Raw genomic sequence first — 27,569 nt, 5'->3', positions numbered from 1 at the left:
TTCAGTTCCACCCTCTGATCGCAAAGTAAAAGCCATTGAAAACAGGTGAGCTCGAGCAGAACGGACCTCTATGTGATCAGTGAAGATGTTCAAGATGAAGATGCTGGAATGGGCCATAGTCCTACTGGGCCTGCAGTCTGCATATGCAGGTAAGTAGACTACAAGAACGGATCTCAACTCAATTCATAAATAGCTCAACTGTACTGACATAAAAATACTGTACATTTCTATCTGTCTGTCTAAAGAGTTTTTAGAAGATGTTGGGGACATGGGCTTAGAACCATTGGATGTTTTTTTGCCAACAACAGGTAATTACTTTATTGTCATGAAACAAGCAAAAGCTACAACAGATTCTAAATTCTTGAATAACATCTGACTTTTACAGTGCATCCAAGGTATACATTACATTTTTTAGTCAGTATGTTTGGGTTCAAACCCACAGGCTAATAACACAATGCTCCACCACTAAGCTACAGGGGTAGTGGTAAACATCCCCCCCCCCCCAAAAAAATACTGTATTTCATGTTTTAAATACGATTTTTTATATGGTCTTAGACTTTTAGATCCCACTGTTTATGTCTAAAATGCACCAACAAACTGTACATTAAATACAATTTTATTGCTGGTTAAGTAAATCTCATAAACTAAACAGCAATTTGTTTATAAATTTCAACATGCCAACCAATACATTTATTACTTCATATATATTTAACAAGAGTACTGGATAATGATCTTATCATTTATACTACACTGTAAAAAGTGAAAATTGCTCTACTTAAAAAAGTTACTTCAATTGTTACAGCTACAAAAAAGTTTTTCAACCTAACTTTTCTCACTTTAAAAGAATAGTCTACTCATTTTCAATATTAAACTATGTTATTACCTTAACTAAGAAGAGTTGACGCATCCCTCTATCATCTTAGTGCATGCACGTAAGCGCTGGGGCGCGCTGCGACACTTCGATAGCATTTAGCTTAGCCCCATTCATTCAATGGTACCACTCAGAGATAAAGTTAGAAGTGACCAAACACATCAACGTTTTTCCTATTTAAGACGAGTAGTTATACGAGCAAGTTTGGTGGTACAAAATAAAACGTAGCGCTTTTCTAAGCGGATTTAATAGAGGAACTACATTGTATGGCGTAATAGCACTTTTGGGAGTACTTCAACTCGCCTGAAAAATCCGCTCCCCTTCTCCATAGATATGTATATAAAGGCTAGATGGCTCGTCCGCGCTGATGGCCAATTGAGTGGAACGTCCGCATTTTGGCGGCCATCTTAGGACAGGGCGCTCGCTCACTCGTAGCATTGAGTTTTAATGATGCTGGTACTTTTAAATGACCATAACTTGCTTAATTTTTTACCGATTTTCAAACGGATTGGTTTGTTATAAACGTCAAAGATGTACCTATGACACTGAATACGTAAACTAAAAATAAATAAAAAATTCATGAAACATGTTAAAGCATCCAGAATTATAGCCACGTTAATAACGTTTGTAAAAATCCAAACCGTTTGTAAATCCGTCAAGAATTCAGCAAGTTACGAGCATTTTAGTTGGCGTATGTCACTCACCTTCCGTCCACAGCAGCAGGGAGCAGCACTATGGCAGCACTGACCTAAGATGGCCGCCAAGTGACGACACAGCTGACTCCGCCTTGAGCCATCTAGCCTTTATATACATATCTATGCCCTTCTCCCTCTCATCGTGGGAGAGGGAGAGTGTTACTGCGCCGTGTCGAAGTACTCCCAAAAGTGCTGTTCCGCCATACAATATAGTTCCTCTTTTAAATCCACTTAGAAAAGCGCTACGTTTTATTTTGTACCACCAAACTTGCTCGTATAACTACTCGTCTTAAATAGGAAAAACGTTGATGTGTTTGGTCACTTACTTTATCTCTGAGTGGTACCATTGAATGAATGGGGCTAAGCTAAATGCTATCGAAATGTCGCAGCGCGCCCCAGCGCTTACGTGCACGCACTAGATGATAGAGGGATGTATCAACTCTTCTTAGTTAAGGTAATAACATATTTTAATATTGAAAATGAGTAGACTATTCCTTTAAGTGAAAAATATAAGGTGAAAAACCCACTGGGTGAAAGTAATTTTTTAGGTTGATCCAACTTTTACATTTTACAGTGTATAACTTTTTTTGTCTTCTATTTTCAGTCTTCCCCACTGTGTCAAATCGGGTGACAACGTCAGGTATTAAAAATCGAAAATAGATTTTTAAAACACTAAAATAGCCTGATTCAGTTTTCACAATGATTAGAAAACTACGCTGTGCATATTTGTTTACTAACAGTGTCTACTACAAACAAACATTAATAAATGCTCTCTCTTGAATTGGCAGAACCTAATCGTCGATCCACATACTGTAGCACATGGGGAAATTTTCACTTCAAGACCTTTGATGGTCATTTCTATCAGATGGCTGACACATGTAATCACATTCTGGCAGTGATGTGTGATGCACCTGTCTCAGATTTTAACATTCAAATGCAAAGAACGATTGTGAATGGCTCGGTTACTTTCACCTCAGTCACATTAGAGCTGGAGGGGACGACCATCAAATATAGTCAAGGCAAGATCTTCATGGACGAACAAGAGTGAGTTTATCTTTTAATTTTTGAAAGGTGTAAATAAGATTTTCCTTTACTGTGTTGCGCCTTTTTTTGTTTAGACAATTGTATTAATATCTAGTTAAACCAGTGGCCACCAATCCTGGTCCCGGAGGGCCGCTGTCTCTGCAAAGTTTAGCTCCAACCCTAATCAAACACACCTGAAGCACCTTAATTAGCTGCTTCAGGTGTGTTTGATTAGGGTCGGAGCTAAACTCTTCAGAGACAGCGGCCCTCCAGGAACAGGATTGGTGACCACTGAGTTAAACCAATCATTACACTATGACCACTAATGCCATGAGCAAAACAACAGGCCTGGCCAATAGGGCAGCAACAAATGCCAAAGACAAAGTACAATATCAATTACAAAAAAAAAGTTCCCAGTGTACATGAAAACTGCTTAATGATGGAAATACTTTGTAGCATAAGCGACAGAAGCGCTATACTTATATTTTTCTTTCCAAGCTCCGTGCAGAACCAAAAAACAAAAAAAACAAAGAGATACAACATGTCATAAGAGCAAAGATTATAATTTACATTTATAATAAATAAGCTGAAAGACAAATAAGGAGTGAAACCACTAGTTGACATGTAAATAAAACAGTACCAGTTAAAACATTAAAGGTAGCTTAGGCTTGTCAAACAAAACACCAACCACAATTCAGTTCGGCAATGCATGACGTCATCCATTAAAAGCGAATGGGAAGCGTTAATGCTTAAGCCCCGTGTGAACGTACCATAAGTCTTTAAAAATGGGGTACTATCCAATGCAATTATAGACCATTTCATCAGACGCATGTACGAGGCCACAGTTACGCACCTGGCCCAAAGTTAACTTCAGGTAATGCGTTTTTTTTATCGGTCTGGCTATTGACGAAACAACTCTGGATCAAAGCCCTTGTCGAAAATAAAAGTTTTCCCGCTTCCAAAAGAGAAGCGGGAGACAGTGAGCAGAGAGAGAGGTTTGGCAGCCAGGCAGGAACACATGTAGCTAACTTTGTATATATGAAGAGTTTCGTTGCAAAACGAGATAAATATAGAAATCTCGTTTTTTGGTTTTGCATTCCAATTAATATCAATTCAACTGCAGTTGGTTTAAACCTTCATAACTTAAAAAATACAGCTAAGTAGCACCATAAAACAAAATAATAACATGATAACATAATAATAAACATGTTTTGACAAAAATGTTAAAAACTGAGTGATCTCGTTTGCAACGAATCTCTTCATATTCATTATTTACATTAGTGTTAGCATGGTGTAGTAGACGATACTCTTTAGCAATTATTTGAACTAAGGTAATTTACTTGTTTAGTAAATGCGCTGTCAGGAAAAAATAAAAAGGGTCCCAAGCTGTTACTGGGGCATATACATCTAGGATGAGGGTAAGTTAAATATGGGCTAATTTTCATTGTGGGGTAAACTATTCATTTAAGTCATGGGTATGATTCTTAAGGAATGCACTTACTCATAAACATACTACAAACAAACTACAAATCTTCAATTTACAGGAAAATGTTGTTCCTTATCCGTGAATAAAACATCACCTACAGTACACTTCTCCTAATAAATTAATATAAAGGGTTAATTCTGATAAAAAAAAATTAAAAACTATTTAAAATTATATATGTTTGTTAACAGCATATACATAATTCACATAATAATTAAAAAAAAAAATTTCTTGCAGGGTATCTATTCCCATGAGTAAGAATGAAATTAAAATCGAGGGAAGCTCTTCGAGTGTCAAGATCTCCAAATATGGGGTGACTGTCATTTTGGAGGAAGAAGATCACTCTGTGGTGGTAAGCTACATCACAGATCTTACTTTCTGAAAACAGCTCAGGTCCTTTAGTTATATGTCATGCAATTTTTATCTAGGGTATAATTGCGCCCATAAACACACCCTTTAATCCTCATGTTTGCTCTCAGTAATTAATCCAATTATGCTAATATCAAGCAGGATATTGGTTTTAGACACCATTAAAACAATATAGGTCTTACAGATGCAAAAATTGACTTCAAATGCTTAATCCGAATTTTGTTTGGTTAAAAGGGGACGAGCACAGCCAGTTTGGTTGTAATTTATCCTACTGTATGCTAAGTTGTTTCAACCCAAAATTCTGTACGGTTTAACCACTGATCTATATAAATGACTGGATTGCACATAGAACGCTTGACGTAACTGCGTCATGTGAAGCCAGCTCAGAGTTCGAGCGGCCATCTTGGTATACCCAACCGGCAGAGAGCGTCATTGACTTCTATTCAAAATCATGATCAAAATTTACCCCCTTTTCAGCGTATCAGTTACACAAGGTTAATTTTTAGGATATGTGTACGGTTATTATTTGTTAATTCTGGTGTTATGTTTTAATCGGGCAGGATAATGGATTTATAAAAACCGTTAAGGTGAGTGTGTCTGTTGCATTTGTTAATGACACGGGTATAAATAAAGTTTTTTTTGACATTCAGCTACACTGTGACGGTCAGTGTAATTTCTCTAAATAAGTTTAGGTAACTAACTTGTAAGTTTAGATAACATAATTATAAAACTAGCAAATTATTGCATGCACATACGGTACAAAGTATGATTATTTATTTAGATTTCAGAATGAGCACGTTTATTGTCATTAATACTAAATATGCTGCGGTCTGTCTGCTGATCTGATACTGTAATAAAGATGAATGTATAATAACTTATTAAAACGCAAAATGTACAACTTTCAGTAAATAACTATTTACATGCTTTGGACGTTTGTGTTGTAATAATGTACAGGGTAACTTCACATATAAAAACGAAGACGAGTAAAGTGATGTTTTATCATTAAAATCTGATAATGTCCATTGATTTAATAGAACGTTTGGGTATACCAACATGGCGGCGCGGTGGCTTCACAAGTGTGACGTCATGCGCAATCCAGTCATTTATATAGATCAGTGGGTTTAACGCACAGGTTTTCAAACTAGGGTCTCCCTAAAGGGTACTAAGGGGTCCCCAAGAAAAATAAAGAAAAAAATAAAGAACATTTCTACTATATACAATATAAATTTATCGGGGTTATTATTAACTCAATGGTGGGTTAACATTGGACAGAACACATGTTGGGTTACAAATAAACCTATGCTAGGTTCTTAAACCAACAATGAGTTGAATCAACCCACCATTATACACTAATACATTATATTTGGGGGTTCTTGCCATTATAAAGATGAAAAACTCTGGTTTTAACCATTGTTGGATCAAATATAAACATTTAATTTTACCCAACTGCTGGGCTTGTTTCTTTTTGACCCAACGTTGGGTTGAATTAGTCCAGAATCTTTTGCAAATATCAAACAATATTTTAGCCACAAATAAGCTAAATAAACATATATAATTTCTCCAGATTGAACTTGCTGATATGTACCGAGGTCAGACATGTGGACTCTGTGGAAACTTCAATGGCAACACTACTGATGACGTAATTGTAACAGGTAAATCAGGGAATCACCTTTTTTTACCTGTTTTAAATACAGTAAATGTTTTTTAACTTTCCATATGTCAACTTTACAAATAGATCACATGTGTGATTAGCATGACGTGTTATTCCTCTCAGATCCAGAGACATGGAAGGTGTCCACATCAGCTGAACCCTGTGAAAAAGTTCCACTTCCCCCTAGCGATCAGTGTAAAAAACAGGTACAGGGACAAATGTTAAAAGTATTGAAGTATTGAAAAACTGCTACCTTTGCCTGGTGTGTCTAATACGAATTTTATCCCGCAGGTTGACATTTGTAAGCAGTATCTGAAGAGTTCAGGGTTTGATGACTGTCGCCATCTGATGGACCTGAGTTCATTTGAGAAAATTTGTGCAGACGACCTGTGTCACTGTCCTGAAAACCAAGAGTGTGTCTGCAACACGCTTACAGAAATAACACGACAATGCACGTATGCTGGTGGCAGGCCGGGAACGTGGAGAACAGACAAACTATGTCGTAAGTTTGATAACTACATTATACAGAGAAGCAATGACCACATAGATTGTATCTGATTTATTATTTATGTGTTGTTCTGTGGAGCAGCAAAGACATGTCCACTAAACATGGTATACATGGAGTGTGCTGGCCCATGCAAAAACACCTGCTCCGCCCCAAATGGATCCCTGCCTTGTAAAGATAACTGTGTAGATGGCTGTTTCTGCCCTGAGGGTAAGGCCTTGTTTCAAGCAATATTGTTTTCTCACTCTTCAATGAAAGTTTTGTGGAGAAGGGTCAAAATAGCCAGATTTAACTTTATTAATCCAAGACATTATAAGTGTTTAATTCCCCCATTATTTTTACAGGCACTGTGGAAGACAACATTGGTAACAGTGGTTGCATTCCTACAAACAAATGTCCATGTATGCACGACGGCACAATGTACTGGCCTGGACAGTCATACGAGCAAGCGTGTAAAAAATGGTAAGTCACACACATGCATCAGCCAACACGAATCTAACAGATTTTATTTTGAAAACATTGCTGCCGTACCGTAACAGCGAGTGTTCTGCTGGACGCTGGAGTTGCACGGATCTGGAATGTCCTGGAATCTGCTCTGTTGTGGGAGGCTCTCACGTCACCACCTATGATGGAAAAACTTACAGTATTAATGGCAACTGTGACTACATCTTCACTAAGGTCTGTGACTTTCAATACAACAAAAGCACCTCAACAAGTACCCAAATAAATCAATAAAATTACAAATGATTTTTTATTTCAGCAATCTAATGACAGCAGAATAGCTGTTGTTGGAAATTTGGACAAGTGTGAGCCGAGCCGAACAGACACGTGTTTGAATTCTGTTACTCTGATCATGTCAGACACCATAGTGACCACTGTAAGTGTTTCAATTTCTCATTTAATAATTTTAGTAAAATAATGTGATAATTTCATGCTTGTCAAATACTAAACTAACTGAAAATAATTTTTATTGCTTATAGACCAATTTCGTGTTTGCAAACAGAGATGACGTTTTTTGTGGGCGGAGCCAAACTGGTTGCAGAAAGTGACTGCTCCGCAGTAGGGTTGTGAAGTGTTTTAGCATTAAACCGTGATTTTTATGGATCCGGTGTTCTTTCGAAGTCTGATTCCTTTATGTTTCCCTTTAGTGCAATGTTTCTTATAGTGTTTTAATCACATTACGTTTATTTTTTTAGATAGATAAAAAGTTTAAATGGCTTGGCTACTGATATGCATGTATGTAATGTATATGTATTGTTCTTTTTTGCTAAATCAAATATTTTTACAGTCTGAATCGCTAAAGTACATGTAAAAGCAATACTATCATGTATTATATATAATAGCGTTTATTAAATATTTCATAATTTTCCTGTTTTATATTATTTCTTCCTTAATAAATTATAATTGTAACATGATAAAAACGCTATAAGAAACACATGGAGGGAACAGACTTCGACAGAACACCGGACATCTTCTCTACTTATTTTCTATTCTAATTATTAAAAGATTTCCAGATGATTTCCTTGCTCCATTCTGTCCGTTTAAGGGCTTATTGTAATCATAAACACCTACGTTTATCTTCAAATGATGTCTTTGACGATGGTATTCTATAAAAATGAAAGCCATCTTTTTTCGCATTCTTATTCTGACACTAACAGCACAACCGGACATTTTCCAGTGAGTTATCTTGCTCTTTTCACTCGTGTCTAATTCATTTCCACTGTTTTTCTGCAACCGCATTGCGCGCGCAGCTTGCAGTGACGTAACTGTGACGTCTACTCTAAATTGGTCTATAAGTTCAGCCAAATGTTTAGAATGACTGCTCACTGAATACTTCACAGTATAAGCCATACAGAATGTTGCCTAGAAGAATAATTGAAGAGCTCAGATACAAAAGCCGCTTAATGCTACTTCCAACAAAAATTTGATAATGATATTGACCTTATTATAGCGTAAATTCATCAAATACTTTCGATTTTAATCTGGTTAATCTCTGCTCAGACCCTTCAAAAGCGACATAGTTTTTTGCACAAGAAGTCATTTAAGTGATAATGTAATTTATTAGACAGATTTATTTGTTTTTTTACCACAGAAATAATTTCAGGGACATGAAATATTAAATTGTGATTTTCAAAAATAAAATGTATTAAATTTGTTATGTGATGTGAGCAGATGCACATATCTAGTAAAATGAATGGCTTTCTATGGCCCTTTGCTGGTCAAAGCTATTTCTTTCTTAACTCTATCACCGCCAGCGTTTTTAAAAAAAGTTGCCAGCCAGCGCCAGCGTTTTTCATGATTTTCACCTTCCAGATGATTTTCACCTGATGATCAAGTTTAATGCCTTCCAGAAAATGTTCTTCTTTAAAACATACAATATACCAAATGAAAGAACAGACCCTCTGCTTTCAAACAAAAAAAACGTTTCATCCTACCTTCAGTGGTTCTTTTGCAATCAGCTTTTGAATATGGGTAGGTTTCTGCAAAAACACCAAATTTTGAGCAAAAAACAGAGATAATTCCATTTTTGTGACGGACTTTTCATAGAGATCCCATTCAGAGCGATCTTTAAAACAGACACGGACATGCAGCCGCTTGCCATAGGGCAATACTTCCGGGTTTAAAAAGTTGCGGAAGGGCGCCACCGAATAATAGCGGTATTGCGGAAAGACGGAAAATCTCGTCATTGGCGGGGGAAAAGTTAAACGGTAATTCCTTTAGGTTTATCTCTAACCAGCAAAAGGTGGAATTCTACACCTAACACCTAGATCAATATCCAAAAACAATTTAAATAAATTTAGATAATAATTTAAGTGATTTATATATATTTACACTCACCGGCCACTTTATTAGTTACACCTTACTAGTACCGGGTTGGACCCCCTTTTGCCTTCAGAACTGCCTTAATCCATCATGGCATTGATTCAACAAGGTACTGGAAACATTCCTCAGAGATTTTGGTCCATATTGACATGATAACATCACGCAGTTGCTGCAGATTTGTCAGCTGCACATCCAGGGCACGAAGCTCCCGTTCCACCACATCCCAAAGATGCTCCATTGGGTTGAGATCTGGTGACTGTGGAGGCTATTTGAGAACAGTGAACTCATTGTCATGTTCAAGAAACCAGTCTGAGATGATTTGCGCTTTATGACAGCTTTATCCTGCTGGAAGTAGCCATCAGAGGATGGGTACACTGTGGTCATAAAGGGATGAACATGGTCAGAAACAATACACGATGCTCAATTGGTCCTAATGGGCCCAGAGTGTGGTAAGAAAATATCCCCCACACCATTACACCTTCACCACCAGCCTAACCCGTGGATACAAGGCACAGGCTTTCATGTTGTTGACGCCAAATTCTGACTCTACCATCTGAATGTTGCAGCAGAAATCAAGACTCATCAGACCAGGCAACATTTTTCCAATCTTCTACTGTCCAATTTTGGTGAGCTTGTGTGAATTTTAGCCTTAGTTTCCTGTTCTTAGCTGTCAGGAGTGGCACCCGGTGTGGTCTTCTGCTGCTGTAGCCCATCCGCCTCAAGGTTGGACATGTTGTGCGTTCAGAGATGCTCTTCTGTAAATCTCGGTTGTAACGAGTGGTTATTTGAGTTACTGTTGCCTTTCTATCAGCTCGAGCCAGGCTGGCCATTCTTCTCTGACCTTTGGTATCAACAAGGCATTTGCTCCCACAGAACTGCCACTCACTGGATATTTTCTCTTTTTCGGACCATTCTCTGTTAACCCTGAAGTTGGTTGTGGTTGAAAATCCCAGTAGATCAGCAGTTTCTGAAATACTCAGACCAGCCTGTCTGGCACCAACAACCATGCCACTTTCAAAGTCACTTTCTACCTTTCTTCCCCATTCTGACGCTCGTTTTGAACTGCAGCAGATCGTCTTGACCATGTCTACATGCCTAAATGCATTGAGTTGCTGCCATGTGATTGGCTGATTAGAAATTTGCATTAACGCGCAGTTGGACAGGTTTACCTAATAAAGTGACCGGTGATTGTGTGTGTATATATATATATATAGATGAGAAGGAAAAAAATATATATTATTGGAATTATTGAAAATTATGCTTTCATTTTTGGGGTCATATATACAACAAGGGACAGTAGTATAAACAGGAAACGAGGACCATTTGAGGGTTAAAAAACACATTATTTTCCACATACTGTAAATTTATGTAGCTACAGATATCCTGCCTTCCTCAAAGGCTGAAAAGCTCTGTGTCCCTGATTGGCCAGCTTACCGGTACGTTGTGATTGGCCTGAATACAGCCAGAAATGTGATGCTCCTTACCATGTTTTAAAGATTAGGTCACAATGTAATGCTAACAGGAGTTAACTTGCAGGCTGTATTTCAGAATCGGGAGGGATTTGTACCTTTGCATGTTGTTAACATGTACTAATACACACTTACACACCAAAGGAAATGTAAAATCATGAATCGTACCATAGTTGCTCTTTAATTGCATTCTATGGGCATTATCCACGCTGTCTATATGTGCAAAACGGCTCACATTTTTTCCACATGAATTTCAAAAAAAAAAATTAGCTAGACAGCACTTAAAGCTCATAATCATAGGGGAACCATTTTAATGCTATATAGCACCTATGAAGAACCATACGTGATATTGTATCACTTTAGCACCACTTATGGTACTACAGGGCATAATATGGTTCTACTTATGATTACGAGCCAGTGAACCACTTTTAGTACTATTTAGCACCGTTTATCTTTAGAGTGTGTCGCACCACGCATTTTTGAAGAAGTGCTTTTAGCTCCTAAGGTTGAAAAAAGTCAACTCTGTGCGAAAAAAGGCTTGCTGTCATTCACATTTTTTCCATTTTCCAAACAAACGAGGGGAGAGGTGGGCTTTCTTTTCTGCTGACAAATATTATAGTTGCTTGGAACAATTGGAGACTACTCTCACTCACATTTCAATTACTAACTAATAACCTTTTCATTGCGATTAAAGTGAAATTACTGAACCTAATCATAAAAGCCTGATAAAGAACACAGTCGCACTTAGAGGGTTTTGCATCTGAACTATTTATTTTTAAAAGTAGCATGCATTATAAGTATCAGGCAATAATCAAAAGTGACTAATTCTGTCCAACTGCATCATAGGATGCTGTTTTCTGTGCAACATGCTCTCTGGAGTTTTTAGTAAATGAAGTATGTCAATTAGAGCATAAAGAGCTTTGTATACATAGTGCATATTTTATTTACAGTATAAGTAAAGTGGGAAAATGCTATCAAATTAGTCTTGTTTCTCAATTGTGATCAAACTTTTCTTTACCTATAAAACAGGTAATTTTTTCGTCCAATGGGACTGTCAAGCTAAATGTAATCAGTCCAGATAAGTTGCCAATAATCACAGGTGTGTAATCAAATATGAGAAAATGTCCTTTATCTGAAATTTACATGATTAAGCATATCATCTATTTTGTTTCTTACACAATTTCTGTGACAGAGCGACTGGCCATCTACCAGCCCTCATCATCCTTCATTATCGCTGAAACAAAGAATTTTCGTATAGAAATCCAAATGTCTCCAATCATGCAGATGTATATTATAGCCAGCACCTCACAGAAAGGCAAATTGATTGGTGAGTTTTGTCATTTGGTGCATATTGACCTACAATACACCACAGTTTTACTCCATCCCCTTTACAAAAGGACAGATGTATTAATGATAACATTATATGTTTCATTCAGGTCTTTGTGGGAACTATAACGGTTTTCAGAAAGATGACTTTAAAACACATTCAGGCAATATAGAGGGAACACCAACATCCTTTGTCAACTTTTGGAAACAAAACCGATACGGTTGTCCAGATGTTGAAAACACAGTTGACAACCCCTGCAGTCTGAGAGTGGAAACAGGTCATAAATTCATGCAAAATTTCATCCCATTCTCCTTTTTGGGTTAAATAGACTGTGTGAACTTTGAGAAAATGTGTCAAATATATTTTTCTTATTTATCTAGAAAAACTTGCAAAAGACTGGTGTTCCCGTCTGAAGGATCCAAATGGAATCTTCTCCTCGTGTCATTCAGAAATATTTCCTGAAACTTACTATCAAGTAAGTCTTTACCTCACAGAACACTCTTTCCTCTAAATTTACTGTACATGGACAAATAGTTAACACGCTTACGATCATCTTCTGCAGAACTGCGTTTATGACACCTGTAAGTGTGCTGATATTGGGAAGTGTATGTGTGCTGCCCTCTCCGCCTATGCCCATGCATGTGCCGCAAGAGGGATCATTCTCTACAGATGGGTGGATTCATACCCCTGTGGTGAGGATTTGATTTGATTTAATTTGGTTAAATGTCTAGTTTCTTAAGATTGCTCTGTTTTAAAAGTGCATCTATGCCTTTGATTTTACAGACAAAGTGTTCGAGTGTTCAGAAAATATGAAGTACTCCTACAATGTGACCAGTTGTAGCAAAACCTGTCGTTCTCAATTTAAAACCGACTACACCTGCGAAATGTCTACACCTGTGGAAGGCTGTGTTTGTTCTAATGGGACTTACCTGAATGATGCAGGGCACTGTGTGAATGCTGACCAGTGTCCTTGTTACTATAACGACCTGGTCATAGAGCCATCAGGATCAACAAACATAGATGGTGCCAATTGGTAAAGAAAATATTTCAATATATTGTTAAAGTCTGTGTAATGTGATATTAAATATGCGTTCTGAGTTTGTCAGAGGAAAATGTGTTATTAACGGGGCAACCTTCTGATCTCTCTGATTGAAATCAATATGGAAGTGATTTAAACTGCAATTTATCGACGGGCTGCTACAGGCTGGCTCCAAAAGGGAGTCAATTCCCATAGACCCCCATGTAAAATTTAGATATTAATACACTAGTCAACATTCGAAGTGGATCAAAACCATTCAAAAAAGTTTACATAAAACCAATCCCTAATACCCATTCTTGTCTTGGGACAACTTTGATAAACTTTTTTGATCCACTTCAAATGTTGACTAGTATATGTTTACAGCCTGGTACAAAAAGTGATTTTGGTCTATATATCTAAGGTTCCCTTCAAGACAACTGTAAGGAGGGTTAATTCTTTTTATAACTCATCCGTTTAAATGATATTAAGCCTTAAAGTTCTGCATACTTCTAGGCATGCGTGGTTTCTGTAACCAGCCACTTCAGCTTTACCCATGTCCACCCTCTTTAATTTTCGGTTATCCACGAGTGATGTGCGGTGACGCAATGCCAAGATAGTAGTGATGGTCAACCCGGATCTTTTTAAGGATTCGGGTTATTCTGAGTCACTCACTAATATGATCCGGGTTGTGCGAGTCACTCGAGTCACTTGAGTCCCTTGGTCAAAATCTCCCAATTCCAATCGCTAAGTCATACTAATGCCAACCAAGCAACTCGGATCACGCGTGCAGCTACGAGTTTATGACTCCTCTGCTCACAAAAAAGGGCTTATGTGACCTGAGGAACTCGTAAAAAACATGCATGCCCGTGGTAACATTATCAATAACATAATTGTAAAAGTTTGGTGTGTTTAGTTTCATTTCATAACGACAAATATATCAACACCACATTTAGAAGATGTCAGGCTTGGTTGACTTGGACGTGAGAGGAACGTGTCCTGTTTCAGATTGACTTAAAAGATCCACGATAGGCTTCGGTTAATCTTGTGAGTGAGTCCCAGACAGAGCCGCTCGCCCGCTCCTGCACGGGTCCTGTGAGTGAACCACTCACGTCACTCTGAGTGACTCAGTCAACAAGAGGAGCCGTGTACGTCCGTCGGTGGCGGATCTTTCCAGCAGCACTGCTGCAGCAGTCCTCGTATTTAAAAATGTTAAACATTTGCAGCTTCTACCCAAAACATTGTGCCAGTCAAATATTTCAACAGCTTAGCCTACATGAGTCAGTGGGTTAACAACACGAGCAAGGTTTCTCCTAGCCCAGGATTCAAGCTCCATGAGTTGAGTCACTCTCTGTGTGAATCCCCGAGCCGCCGACCAACTCATTGTCGCGCGCACGCATCCCTTTGTACTCGGACTCAGAGCTGCAAGAAATAATGATCCGGAATAGCAGCTTTTGGTTCACTCGGTACCCCCAGTCGACATTTGGTGATGTAAATTAACTCGTTGTTGCAAGTTATAGAACCTATGTCAGCTTATGTAGAGTTATTTGTTGTAATTCTGTTGTAAACATTTGAAGAGCTTTGTGTTTGATACAATTTCTCATTTTTAATGCAAAATCTGAGAGGACTCAACTGACTCGGGTTAATGGTCACTAAGGACTCATGGTTCTCGAGTCATTTTAGGGATCGGGTTAAATGATCCGAGTTTCGGGTGACTCACTCATCACTACAAGATAGCAACGGCAAGCCCCGCCAACTATTGGGTTAAAAAAGCTCTTCACAAATCTGTGGGTGACATCACGGACACTACGTCCATTTTTACAGTCTGTGGTTATTAACCACCCAGCCAAATTTAAAAATGATAAACACAAAGTAAATGAAGCAAGTTGTCAAAATTCTGGAACAATAAACAGGGTTCTCTGCTTTCAAACTGGGGGTGTGTCAGCTGTCAGCACTTAAACCACAGCACTTTTTCAACCAGGGTTGCCAGTTTTCACAGCAAAATTCCTACTCAAAATTGCGCTGCGAGGAGGGGTTTTCTATTAAAGATCGTGTGCTGGGGGGATAAAGGCAGGGACCATCTACTAAAATTATCATTCTGGGGAGGTTAAATATCACATTATTAGGGTTGCTTCAACCTTTGGCTGTATTAAAGTAGCCCAATTCTTAACAACACTGCTCTCAACTGTCTCTTCACAAAATTAATCCACCTCGTCTTCATATCATCGCTATTAGGAAATTTAAATAAGGATGCCAACCTGTTTTGTAAATGATCCCAATCAGGTAATATTCATTTGCGCAACAAAGGCATAGCTAACTAGAACAAGCTAACTAGTGACTTTAAGAAACCTTTACACAGGCTTTAACACATGCATAATTAACAAAAATACTGTACGGTATTAACCCCTGATGGTGGATTTTCATGATTTTGTCATATTACAGCACCTGCACTCTCGGAAAAATACAATGCGACAGTCCAGAAGGTGAGCTCAAACAACAACCTCTAAAACACAACTAGACAAAATCAACCATTAGATATTACTGAAACAACACTACTTTAGCATGGTGTGTGCAAGTTATACAAACCTCATCCATGTGCCTGTTTTGTTTTTAGACTGTGTGGCTCCAATGGTCTACGTCAAATGTTCAATTAATGAACAGGGAAAAACAGGATCAGAGTGTCAAATGACATGCCAGAACCAAGATCCAAATAACTGCGTGAGTTAAAATGAAAATATTTGCTGGACAATGAATGGTGGATGAATGGGTTTGTAGTTTGATGGATGGATGGATGGATTGGTGAAAATGAAGGATGGACTGATTATTTGAGTGGATGTATTGGTAGTTTGGTGAATTTATATAGAGGAAACATTCTCCCTTTCTGGTTTTGACTGCAGGTCAGCACAGGTTGTGTATCAGGTTGTATGTGCCCAGATAACCTGCTAGCCGATGGTCAAGGTGGCTGTGTAGAGAAGGAAAACTGTCCCTGTTTTCACAATGGATTATCTTATTCAGCTGGGGATGAGATTCAAAACGAATGCAACACCTGGCAAGCCATTCATACATTATATCAAAGATTATAATGTACTGTAAAAACTATGTGAAGTAGTAATATGAAAACATGAACAGATTCATGCAAGGTTTGCAAACTTTTAATTTCGCAATTGTTCTTTTTTTAGCAAATGCACAAAAGGGATGTGGAATTGTACTGATAAAGATTGTTACGGCACCTGTACCATCTATGGTGAAGGTCATTATAAGACCTTTGATGGAAGAAGATATTTTTACCATGGAGGCTGTGAATACATCTTAGCACAAGTATGTTTTAAACATCTCTTTCTAGTTTCATGATGATTAAACAAATAATTGACTAGTTAAAACTGCCATCCTTAACAGTAACACTTTAGACATTTTACTAATTATAAGTACCTTTGCAAGTAGTTGCAAAGCTACTTATAATAAGTACAATGTTTAAAGTGGACTATTATCAACTATCAATCTTTACAGTATTAGTAGACTGTCTGCTGTTGTGACGATCCCTAAACAGACATTCAACTGTCTAGAACTATCTTTACAGGTGCATGTCAACTAATTCCACTAACCCTAACTTCTTTCCTTACCCTAACCCTTACAGTCTACTAATACTCTAATGACAGTTAATTCACATGTAGTTGCAAATAAATGAAAGTTAGTTGACATGTATTTGCAAAGTTATTTATGTAAACAGACCAAAATGTACTCGCAGAAATGTTCTGACCAGATACATAATTTTTCTGTGAAATCCCACCAGGATTACTGCAACATGGGGGAGAGTAAACACTCATTACGCCTGGTTACAGAGAACATTCCCTGTGGCTCCACTGACTTCATTTGCTCCAAATCTATCAATCTTTTCATTGGGGTAAGGCTACTTCAGTGTTTTAAGTCAACATGAATGCAACATACAATTAAACATAACTCTGACATAATTGTTTACAGAGGATTGTCAAGTTTAACTTTCACCATTTCTGATAATACTAGCAGTGAGTTATATTAATTTGTGTCATGGGCAATTTTATTTCGCAACTTACTATTCAAATCCTTTAGAGATACAAGGTGGTTTTATCTGAAGTGGATGGAGTAAAAGTTGTTGAAACCAATGGAACTGATTACCAATATCAAATCAATTATGTGGGGATTTACACTATCATTGAGGTCAAAAAGCTTTTAAACTTAATGTGGGATGGCAAAACAACCCTGACGCTCCAACTCCATCCCAGCTTAAAGGTATGAATTACATATGAAGGTATGCATAAAACTATACATTTTACATGTTCACCCACTCACCTAAATGACTGTATAATCTTTATTACAGGGCAAAGTGTGTGGACTGTGTGGAGACTTTGACGGGAATGTAAATAACGACTTTGTAAAGCACGATGGAGAAGATGTCAAAGATGCGGTTGTGTTTGGGAATAGCTGGAAAGTAAATCCAAGCTGCCCGGAAATGAACAGTTCGATACACCCTTGTGAGAAAAACCCTCACCGGAGTGCCTGGGCTCATAAGCAATGCAGCATCATTACAAGCAATGTCTTTCAAGACTGCCATGCACATGTATGTAAAGTTCAAAACTTTTTGAACTTCTTAGTTTAATATAAATCATTAAAACTAATTGTTACATTTGTATCTAAAATAGAAGAGAATAATCTAATCTGTACTTTTATAATGTTGCAAATTTTCTTGTTTATAGGTGGACTCTGCCCCATACTATGACGCCTGTGTGAGGGACACCTGTGCATGTGATTCTGGTGGAGACTGTGATTGTTTCTGTACAGCGGTGGCTGCTTATGCGGCTGAATGCCGAAAGAAAGAGGCTTGCATTGAATGGCGGACTCCACATATTTGTCGTAAGTGTTATTGGAATGCTGTGGCTACTTGTTACACAGGGGTATGTCTCAGAAAATGGAAAACTCTTAACTTAAAATAACTTGGTGAAATCAATCATTGAAACTAAAATTCTAATATGAAAACTTGTGTAGTATCTGATAGATAATGAGTTAACACAAACTTGTAAGATATGTTCCTTTGAAATACAAGCCTACCTTTATAATTCTATGTTTAAGTAGAAAACCTCTGAAACATTCTATATATGGTATATTACTTAATCTTCAATAGACTACTTAAAAACTACGTACGCTGCCCCCCTCCCGCTTATCCTCTGTGGTTTCCACCACGCTCCCTCCTCCTAACCAGCTCTCCCTCCTAAATACTGATAACGCCACCCAAACTTAAACAGCTTATGCCCTCTGACATCTGCACCAGCCCAGCCTACCCCTTCCACACCTTGGCCATCTGATGTATCGTGAGCATCGATCCAAGCTTATAGCTGCGGAGAGGAAGTGGTGCAGATTGAAAGATCCTGCAAACCTCTGTCTCTATCATTCTCTTCTGGCCACTTTCTCATCAGATTTCTTCTCTGCTAAAACTGACTTAACAACTGATTAATTTGCTTCTTTCTTTGTGAGGAAAACAAACTCAATCAGCAGTACGTTCTCTGACCCACTGGCTCCTGCACAGGCTGAAGTTCCTGATGCATGCATGCTCCCCTCTTTCTCTCTCCTATCTGAAGAGGAGCCAAGGGCCGGTTGCACCAGCCGTACATAAAAAAGTTGGGTGTAAGTCCTACGTCGGGCATTGTGAAAAATATTTACGCCTGAGGAGCTGTCCTCATGTTTACCAGTGCGCTTTCCCTCAAGATGCGTGTGTCACGTGCAGACCCATCAAACAAATTAACGAAAGCCTTTACTGTTCGCACAAAAGGTATAATAGTTTGCAGATTCATTATAACAGCTCAAGTTTTAAGCAAAATTAAATGAAAGCTTTTAATATGTTCTCTACAGTGTCTTTGTAAGTATTTATGTATTTTATTATATAATTCATTGGCGGTATCTCTACCATGCATGAAAGCACATTGCTCGCGTATCCTGCGCATTAGACGCGTCAATGTCTTGTCACATTTCATTATTTCTATTTTTGCCATAGGAAAAAAGTCAATAATTTATACTTACGCCTACTCTTGACCAGACATAAGTTTAAGTTTCAAACATGCGCTACGGCTAGATGGTGCAACAGGTGCAGTGTTTCCCACAGAATTTTGAGAGACTTGTGGCGGTGATGACGTCACATTCTAATTAGCATATATGTGACGTCATCACGTGTTTGCGTTTGATCGAGTGTTGGCACCTGAAATATGTTTCACTTCTACTCTTTGATCTGTCACGTTATATTGGATTTTAACACAACTGATTGCTATTATTTACATATTATCAGTTCTGTTGTCAGACATAAAATGAGCAGACTATAGCCCTATTCGGATGGGATTAGTTTTACGATTGTAGATGGCGTACTGTAATTTTACCACAGGACGTCTGTAATATTGATGGTCAATTCGGACGGGATTAGAAATCTCAGTTAAACATTCAGAAATGGGAGGGGTAACTCGATTGCGCAGCAGGTCACCTCTCTCGTCGTCATGTGCACGTTGCTTCTTGATATCAACATGACACAGACAAGAAAAACTCGAAACACTGTGTTTAATTTCAGTTTGGGGAGAACGTCAGTTTCAGGAACAGTTCTGTGCCTCTGAGAAGTGAATTTGACTTGAATTTGAAGTTTCTGTCGTGTTATTCAGGAACTGACTTGCCACTGACTTGTTTTTCGCCTAGAATCCAAGTAAATGCTTAACTTAAGCGCTTTTCTATTTGAAAGAAACCCGCAAAATAACAGGAAATTACGAAACGTACGTGCATGTTTACAGCTGGTATATAAATCACCATACATTTACATTGAAGTCTTACTGCTGTTGCTCTTCTCATCAATGTCTTGTTATGAGACCCTTTTTATTTAAATGCGAGTTTTATTGTCGCGTATAGCGCAGACAATTGGGTGCAAATTCAGAAATATGAGAGAATACACAGTAACTGTTGCACAAAGTTACTACAAAACACGTGCGCAGGCATATCGCATTATAGAGAGGGAGAGAACGGGTGTGTGTGGGAAACACTAATGCTAACCTTTCGTCAAGTCATCGCCGTCTTCTCTGTCAGTAAAATCTGTGACTGTTGACGTTTACGCGAAAAAGGAGGAACGGACATTGAAACACCGCCACCTTTTCACGCTCATGTGTGTGTGTGAGAGAGAGAGAGAGATTGAGAGAGAGAGAGGCGCGCGCTGCATGCAACATAGAAAGGGAGGGCGCGCTGAGTGCTTGCAACAATGAATTAAGACGTTTTTAAACAGTAAAATATACATGTAAATGGGGATCATGACAAATCTATTTGTGGCGGCCATCGCTGATTCTGTGGCGGTGCGCCACGAGTAAATCAACGTATGGGAAACACTGAGGTGTAAATTCTACGTCCAATGTAAAGCACATTTTATGTCCAGAGTAGTCTTACGACTGGGTTTACGCACAGCTGGTGCAACCGGCCCCAAGATCTTTGCCTCAAGTCACCCCACTACCTGCCCGTTAGGTCCCATACCCACCCATCTCATTCTTCTTTGGTTATCCCTGCTCTCGCGCACATTACAAATTCAGCCCATTCCAGGGGTGCATTTCCCACAGCTTTTAAAGAGGCCAGGATAACCGCACTGCTGAAGAAACCCACACTTGACTACAGACCTGTATCTCTCCTTCCCTTCATTGCCAAGACTCTTGAGCATGTGGTTTTTGAGCAGCTCTCCTCCTTCTTCACACAAAATAACCTCATGGACAGCAACCTGTCTGGTTCCAAGAGTGGCCACTCTACCAAAACTTCACTGCTCTCCGTCACTGAACCCCTAAGAGTGGAACGGACAGCCTCCAAATCATCTGTGCTGATACTGTTGGATCTGTCTGCTGCTTTTAACTTGGTCAATCACCACATCCTCCTTTTGACCCTCAAGACCATGGGTGTCTCTGGAACGGCGCTACTGTGGTTCAGGTCTTACCTCTCAGGTAGGTAATTTAGAGTATCCTGGAGAGGTGACCTCTCCGAACGACAATGTCTCGATACTGGAGTACCTCTTTTCGATTTACATGACATCCCTGGGTTCTGTCATTCGGAAACATGGCTTTTCTTACCACTGCTATGCAGAAGACACACAACTCTACCTGCCTTTTCAGCCTGACAATCACACAATTTCTTCCCGCATCTCAGCATGCCTAAGTGACATCTCACTCTGGATGAAGGATCATCCTCTGCAGCTGAACCTTGCTAAGACAGAACTGCTGGACATTCCATCTGACCCTAAGATTCAACACAATTTTTCAGTTGAACTCTTTCAGTAGCTCATTGTAGATTTTTCTTCTACAACATTAGGAAAATTAGACCTTTCGTATCTGAGCATGCTACACAAGTCCTAGTCCAGGCTCTTGTCCTGTCCAGACTGGACAATTGCAATGAGTAATTGGCTGGACTCCGGGCATATACAACCAAAACCCTACAGATGATCCAAAATGCTGCGGCAAGAGTGTTCTTCAATGAGCCAAAGAGGGCGCACGTCACTCCTCTCTTCATCAGGTTACACTGGCTCCCTATAGTGGCTCGTATCACATTCAAAGCTCTTCTCCTGGCCTTTAAAACCACCACTGGGTCAGCGCCCCTTTACCTTAAATTGCTTATACAGCCTTACGTACCTTCTAGATCCCTGCGCTGGTGCCATCCCAAAAAGGGAAAAAATCACTATTGTGTACCTTCTCTGATTTTGTTCCTCATCTTTGAAATGAACAACCAGTTGTGACAAGATCTGCTGCTGAAAACCCATCTCTTCCGCCAACTCCTCACTTGCTAATATTTTCTTATTTTCTACCTTATCTTTACACTGTCAAAAAAACTAACCCTTAGCAGGGTTTCCCGCAGATATGTTGTTAGTTAAGGTGGTAGGGTTGGGCGGGGCAAAGGGCGTGGCAATCAAAGGTGCGGGGCGTTTGCGTCATGATGAAAATTAAAATATTTTAATAAAATAAATTAATAAAATATTTATTTTTAAAACACTCAAATAAAACTTAATTTTGAAGAAACTATGACAGAAAATGAACACATACTAGATTATTAATGAATTTAAATGTTTTTAACAGATACCTCTAATGGGAATAGCTGCGTGATGAAGTGAAACTAAAGGGTTAATAAACACAAACTAAACCAGATGTTGTAGAACGTCTGGCGAACGATGATAGATAGTAGGGGTGGCACGGTCCATGAAAAAAATCCGAACCGTTCGGTTCGCTTGTCTCGGTTCGGAGCGCGTGTGTACCGCACGGTTCAACGGTTCATGGCATGCGCAATGTAGTCTCATGCCCTGTATGTGACCTCAGATAGCGTGTTTCCCTTTCGCGCGAAAGAAGAGGTGACTGGTTTGGAGTATAAGTACTGCAGGTTATGTTACGTGTAGAAATGGCAAGTGGGAGAGAAAAGGAAGTCTGCCCGCAGTTGGAGGATGCGCCAGCGTCGTATAAGTTTGGTGTGTGGAAACATATTTTTATTTCATGTTACTTATGATGACAGCGGAAATAAAACAATAGATTGAACTGCAGTCTATGGGTTGAATGTGCTCCAACAGCCACAGGAGATCGCCTTCTCTCCGACCATTTATCTAATCTGAGGTACTGACAACAATGTTTTACGTCTTTTCATATTCAGCGCTATTTTTAGCCTTTCATTGATAAAATTAAAGCGGCTGATTTCCGCGTAGTTTCATTTTGCTAGCGTGTGAAAGTTGCGCGATCTTTCAGAAATTGCCCCTCAAAGTAATCAGAAGTGGTCAAAAGTGGACAAAAGAGACTTAAAGAGATTTTAATATTACAGGTGCAAAGGTTATGTTTCTCTCTCGTCCACATAAACTCTCAGTATTACAGCAGCCTCTCAGTGATAAATCTAAGAGCTACACTGAAGTTGGCATTTTAATAAATGCAAGTTATCTTTGTGTGCTAAAAATGCACATAAAGTTTATGTAGATGGCAATACACATTCTCTTTTTTGCCAAATAAATGAAAAGCATGTTGAAATCATCAATGTCTTCCCTCTTGCTCTATCAAAATCTCATCTGGCTTTCCTCAGAGATGGTCCAATGTGCTTAAAGTCAAATTCAGTTTGTGCATGATTACATGATATAACTTTTTTTAATACTGTATCCTAAATTATGGATAATTAATACATTAATAAGATAATACATTTCTGGAGTGTTAAAAATTTAAAGAAAAAATAACAACAAGAACCGTACTGAACCGTGAACCGTGACCATAGAACCGCGATACAAACCGAACCGAGGGTTTTGTGAACCGTGCCACCCCTAATAGATAGCGCAAAAATTGTAAAAACTGATTATTTCCCACTATTAATTACATTGTCTTAAAGGAGTGTAACTACTGTAGCATGTTAATAATGCACATAAATAAAGTGAGCAAGAGCGCTCAACAATAATATCTTATCAACAGGCACGTGAAACCTTAGCAGGTTGCTCAAACAACAAAATCACCAGTGCCCGGTTGCATGAAAGTCCTTAAGCTAAGAAATCCCTTAAATATAAGGTTAAGGGTACCCTTAATAAAAAATGGGTTGCAAGAAAAACCCTTAAGTGAACCTTAAGGCTGTCAATAAGTATTTACCCTTGAATGCTAAAGTATTACCTTAAGTTCTGCTATGCGTTGCTACAAAGTCCTTAAGTCCCATTTTCCCTTAAAAACTTAAGGGACTATAAGAGGTCCCTTAACGTCACACGCGATGGCTGATTTTATGGGTTTTTTTAAGAAAATGAAGCACAAACGCGCATTTCTAACAATCGAAATAATCCCTAGAGAAAAGTGATGCGCATTTATCAGAAGAATGGCGGTCTGATCGTCCGTCAAAATAAAGTGTTTCCAGTTTGAATTACTTTGAGTATTCATGCATGCGGCACTTTACAGTCTGTTATTTGCAATGTTTCATTGTACACAAATTCGCCGTCTGTTGAGCTGCGTGCGTTGATTTGTTTACGCTGTGAGATTTTGTAACCGTAGCAACTGCTTCTCCGCAGCCGTGTTTTGCTACAGACTATCGTAAAATACTTAGTATCAACACTTAGGTAAGGGTGACAGTTAAGACCTTTGTTGCAACGCTCTTAAATAAATCCCTTACCTCAGGGATTTTTTCTCCCTCAGGGAAACCCTCACTTAAGGAGTTTCATGCAACCGGGCACAGGTAACTTACTTTAAAATTAGAAGAACTATAGACTAATACAATAACTGGCTTAAATAAACCCAAAACATAAGTCCACTTACAGTTCTCACGGACACGTGTTTAATCAACTGGCTATCCTCCAGACATGACGGAGCACGTCTTATCTCATTTCGGCCGTGTGGCACGCGTGCACGCTCGCGGTGTGAAACGCGTTAGCGCTATTCTCCGAGATGTTTTATCAACTGGCTGGTTATCCTCCAGACAGTGACGATCCGGACCACGTCTTTCTCATTTCGGCCGTGTGGCGCGAGTCCGCGGTTTTTTTTTTGGACGACCTAGTTAAGGCGGTAGGGTTTCCAAGCTTAAGCGGGCCGCCTTAACTGAAATATGCTGCGGGAAACCCTGCTTAGCTATACTACGTTAGACTTGTTGAGACTAGTTCTAATGCACTTATGTATTGCTGTTCTGATGTTGCTCTAATTGCTTCTATTGTTATCTCATTTGTAAGTCGCTTTGAATAAAAATGTCTGCTAAATTATTAAATGTAAATAGACGGTTTCATCGGACGCACGTGTGATGACGCAATTATATATTAAATACTCATCGAAAATAAAAAATATATTGGTTTCCTAAATACAAGGGAAGATGGCGATAATGGATTACTGCTATTTGATGGGAGGTTTGGCAGCCGGTCTGTAGTTAAGATTGCATACATTATAAGTATTACAGTAAGTTTTATACTTTTAAGTAGTACACATTTTACACACTAACGTTAGCGAAGTGTAGTTTTTGATATGATTTAGCTATGATTTGAACTAAGGTATTCTATATGTTGTTTATTTAGCTTGTTATCAGAAATAAACTACTCTAAAAGGACTTTGTTGTTATTGATTCTTAGCGGAGTTGAGTTTACCGGAAGTTACATGTGTTCAACGAAAGCCGTTTGTTTATGGTGCTACTGCTGAAACAGTCTATATATGATCTAGTAATCTAGTCTAGAAAATTTTAGGTTGTCTGCTATTAAAGTTGTGACTAACTGGTTTGCAGCTTTATTCTGTGACTATTACAATGGCCCAGTGGGAGACTGTGAGTGGCACTACAGAGCCTGTGGTTCGGCCTGCATGAAAACATGCAAAAACCCAAAAGGGACCTGTTCCAATCAAATTCCTTTACTAGAAGGTATGACACTTTTTAAACCTCTATAAATTAATTGACCAGTGGGCGTTACAAAATTTAAAGGAATAAATAATTTTTGTTTAATCATTCTACCCTTTGTTACTTGCCTAGGGTGTTTTCCTAAGTGCCCTTCTGACAGGCCATTTTTAAAGGAAGAAACCCAAAAATGTGTCACAGAGATAGAGTGTGCTCCTGTGTGTGTATATGATGGGAAGGAGTTCACGATTGGAGAAGAAGTGTACCACACCAAAGATGAAAATGGCATGTGTTTCAAAGCTGTGTGTGGATCAAATGCAACAATAATTAGATCTCAGGAAAATTGCATCACCACTGGTATATCCACATCTACAACACCACAAACACAACCAACTCAAGAGCCTATCCTTGAAAAATAAATAAAGAAAGAAAGAAAGAAATAAACAACCAACAACATAACCATAAACAGCAACTAAACCCCTGGTGTGTCCACATCTACTGGACCATCAACAAAACCAAAACAATCAACCACAAAACCATCAACAGTTACTCATACCATTGGTGTGTCCACATCTACTGGACCATCAACAACACAACTATCAACAGCTACTTAAACCACTGATATGTCCACAACTAAAGGACCACCAACAAGAACAACAGAATCAACAACACAACCATTAACAGAGGAAACAACACAACCAACAACACAACTATCAACAGCTACTTAAACCACTGATATGTCCACAACTAAAGGACCACCAACAAGAACAACAGAATCAACAACACAACCATTAACAGAGGAAACAACACAACCAACAACACAACTATCAACAGCTACTCAAACCACTGGTGTGTCCACATCTACAGGACCATCAACAACACAACCAACAACAGCCATTCAAACCATTGGTGTGTCTACAACTACAGGGCCATCAACAGGAACAACACAATAAACAACACAACCATGAACAGAGGAAACAACACAAGCCGTACTTCCCGTAATTTTGGCTAACGTTCTTTAACCTCCTAAGACCTGACATAGACATAAGTCTTTGGTTGTTTGCACCATAATACTTAATTCTGTGTAACTGGAACCTGTTGTACACAAACAAAGACAATTATACTGCTTTATGTTCAAAGAAAAATATTTGGTTATTACATTTATTGGTTCCTCCTAACCCCAAATAGCTGGAAGAAACCTACAATGCAAGCCAAACCAAAGCTCGGGTCTTAGAAGGTTAAAGCTTCTCTTAAAGGTATCAAAAAACATTTTTGAAACAACATTAGTACACCATTTCCATAACATCACCTGCAATTAATAAACATCCCTAAAACATTATCATTAAAAACTTTATAACTGCATCTTTAGCAGAACTTTCTCAAACCATTAACTTTGAAAATGTTACCATGGTTTAGGTAATGTAACATTCTTAAAACAGTAGCATTGCAAACCTTATAATTGTATTGTTAGTGGAACGTTCTAGACACCTTAGCATTGAAAACGTGACAATTGTGTATGTAATGTAACATTCTTAAAACGTTACTATAAAAACCTTCTATAATTGCATCATTGGCAGAACGTTCTAGACACCTTAGCATTGAAAACATTACCATTGTGTATGTAATGTAACATTCTTAAAATGGTAGCATTTCAAACTTTATAATTTTATTGTTTGTGTAACGTTCTAGACACCTTAGCTTTGAAAACTTTACCATTGTGTATGTAATGTAACGTTCTTAAAACGGTAGCATTGCAAACATTATAATTGTATTGTTAGTGGAATTCTAGACACCTTAGCATTGCAAACATTACTATTGTGTATGTAATGTAACATTCTTAAAATGTTAGCATAAAAATTTATCTTCTGGGGATTTAAAGAAATTTAAGTAAATGTAAGGATGAGTATAATAAAAAGGCCTAGTTCTGGATTAATAAACCCTATCCGGGATACCTCCCCCTAGTCATTACTTCATCACATTTGCCATTCTTTGCATAATGGATGAGCTAGTT

The 27,569-nt window shown here is 38.5% G+C and overlaps 1 protein-coding gene across 1 annotated transcript; it reads left to right on the top strand.

Moving 5' to 3' along the window:
- LOC135787764 (mucin-5AC-like) lies at positions 1 to 27,507 on the top strand. Its single transcript, XM_065297665.2, has 28 exons — positions 1 to 149; positions 246 to 308; positions 2,171 to 2,206; positions 2,355 to 2,610; positions 4,310 to 4,424; positions 6,006 to 6,093; positions 6,216 to 6,298; positions 6,384 to 6,594; positions 6,682 to 6,807; positions 6,942 to 7,059; positions 7,137 to 7,275; positions 7,358 to 7,474; positions 11,919 to 11,988; positions 12,082 to 12,216; positions 12,326 to 12,493; positions 12,597 to 12,691; positions 12,779 to 12,908; positions 13,000 to 13,249; positions 15,674 to 15,714; positions 15,846 to 15,949; positions 16,129 to 16,280; positions 16,411 to 16,549; positions 17,022 to 17,132; positions 17,318 to 17,497; positions 17,586 to 17,825; positions 17,962 to 18,118; positions 25,454 to 25,585; positions 25,694 to 27,507. Exons 1-28 carry the CDS (start codon positions 86 to 88, stop codon positions 25,975 to 25,977), a joined length of 3,804 nt encoding a protein of 1,267 aa, XP_065153737.2. The 5' UTR covers positions 1 to 85; the 3' UTR covers positions 25,978 to 27,507.
- Positions 27,508 to 27,569: the final 62 nt, after the last annotated feature.

This window comes from Paramisgurnus dabryanus, chromosome 23 (genome assembly GCF_030506205.2).
Source record: "Paramisgurnus dabryanus chromosome 23, PD_genome_1.1, whole genome shotgun sequence".
Taxonomy (NCBI): Eukaryota; Metazoa; Chordata; class Actinopteri; order Cypriniformes; family Cobitidae; genus Paramisgurnus; species Paramisgurnus dabryanus.
This window is presented reverse-complemented; position numbering and strand designations above follow the sequence as displayed.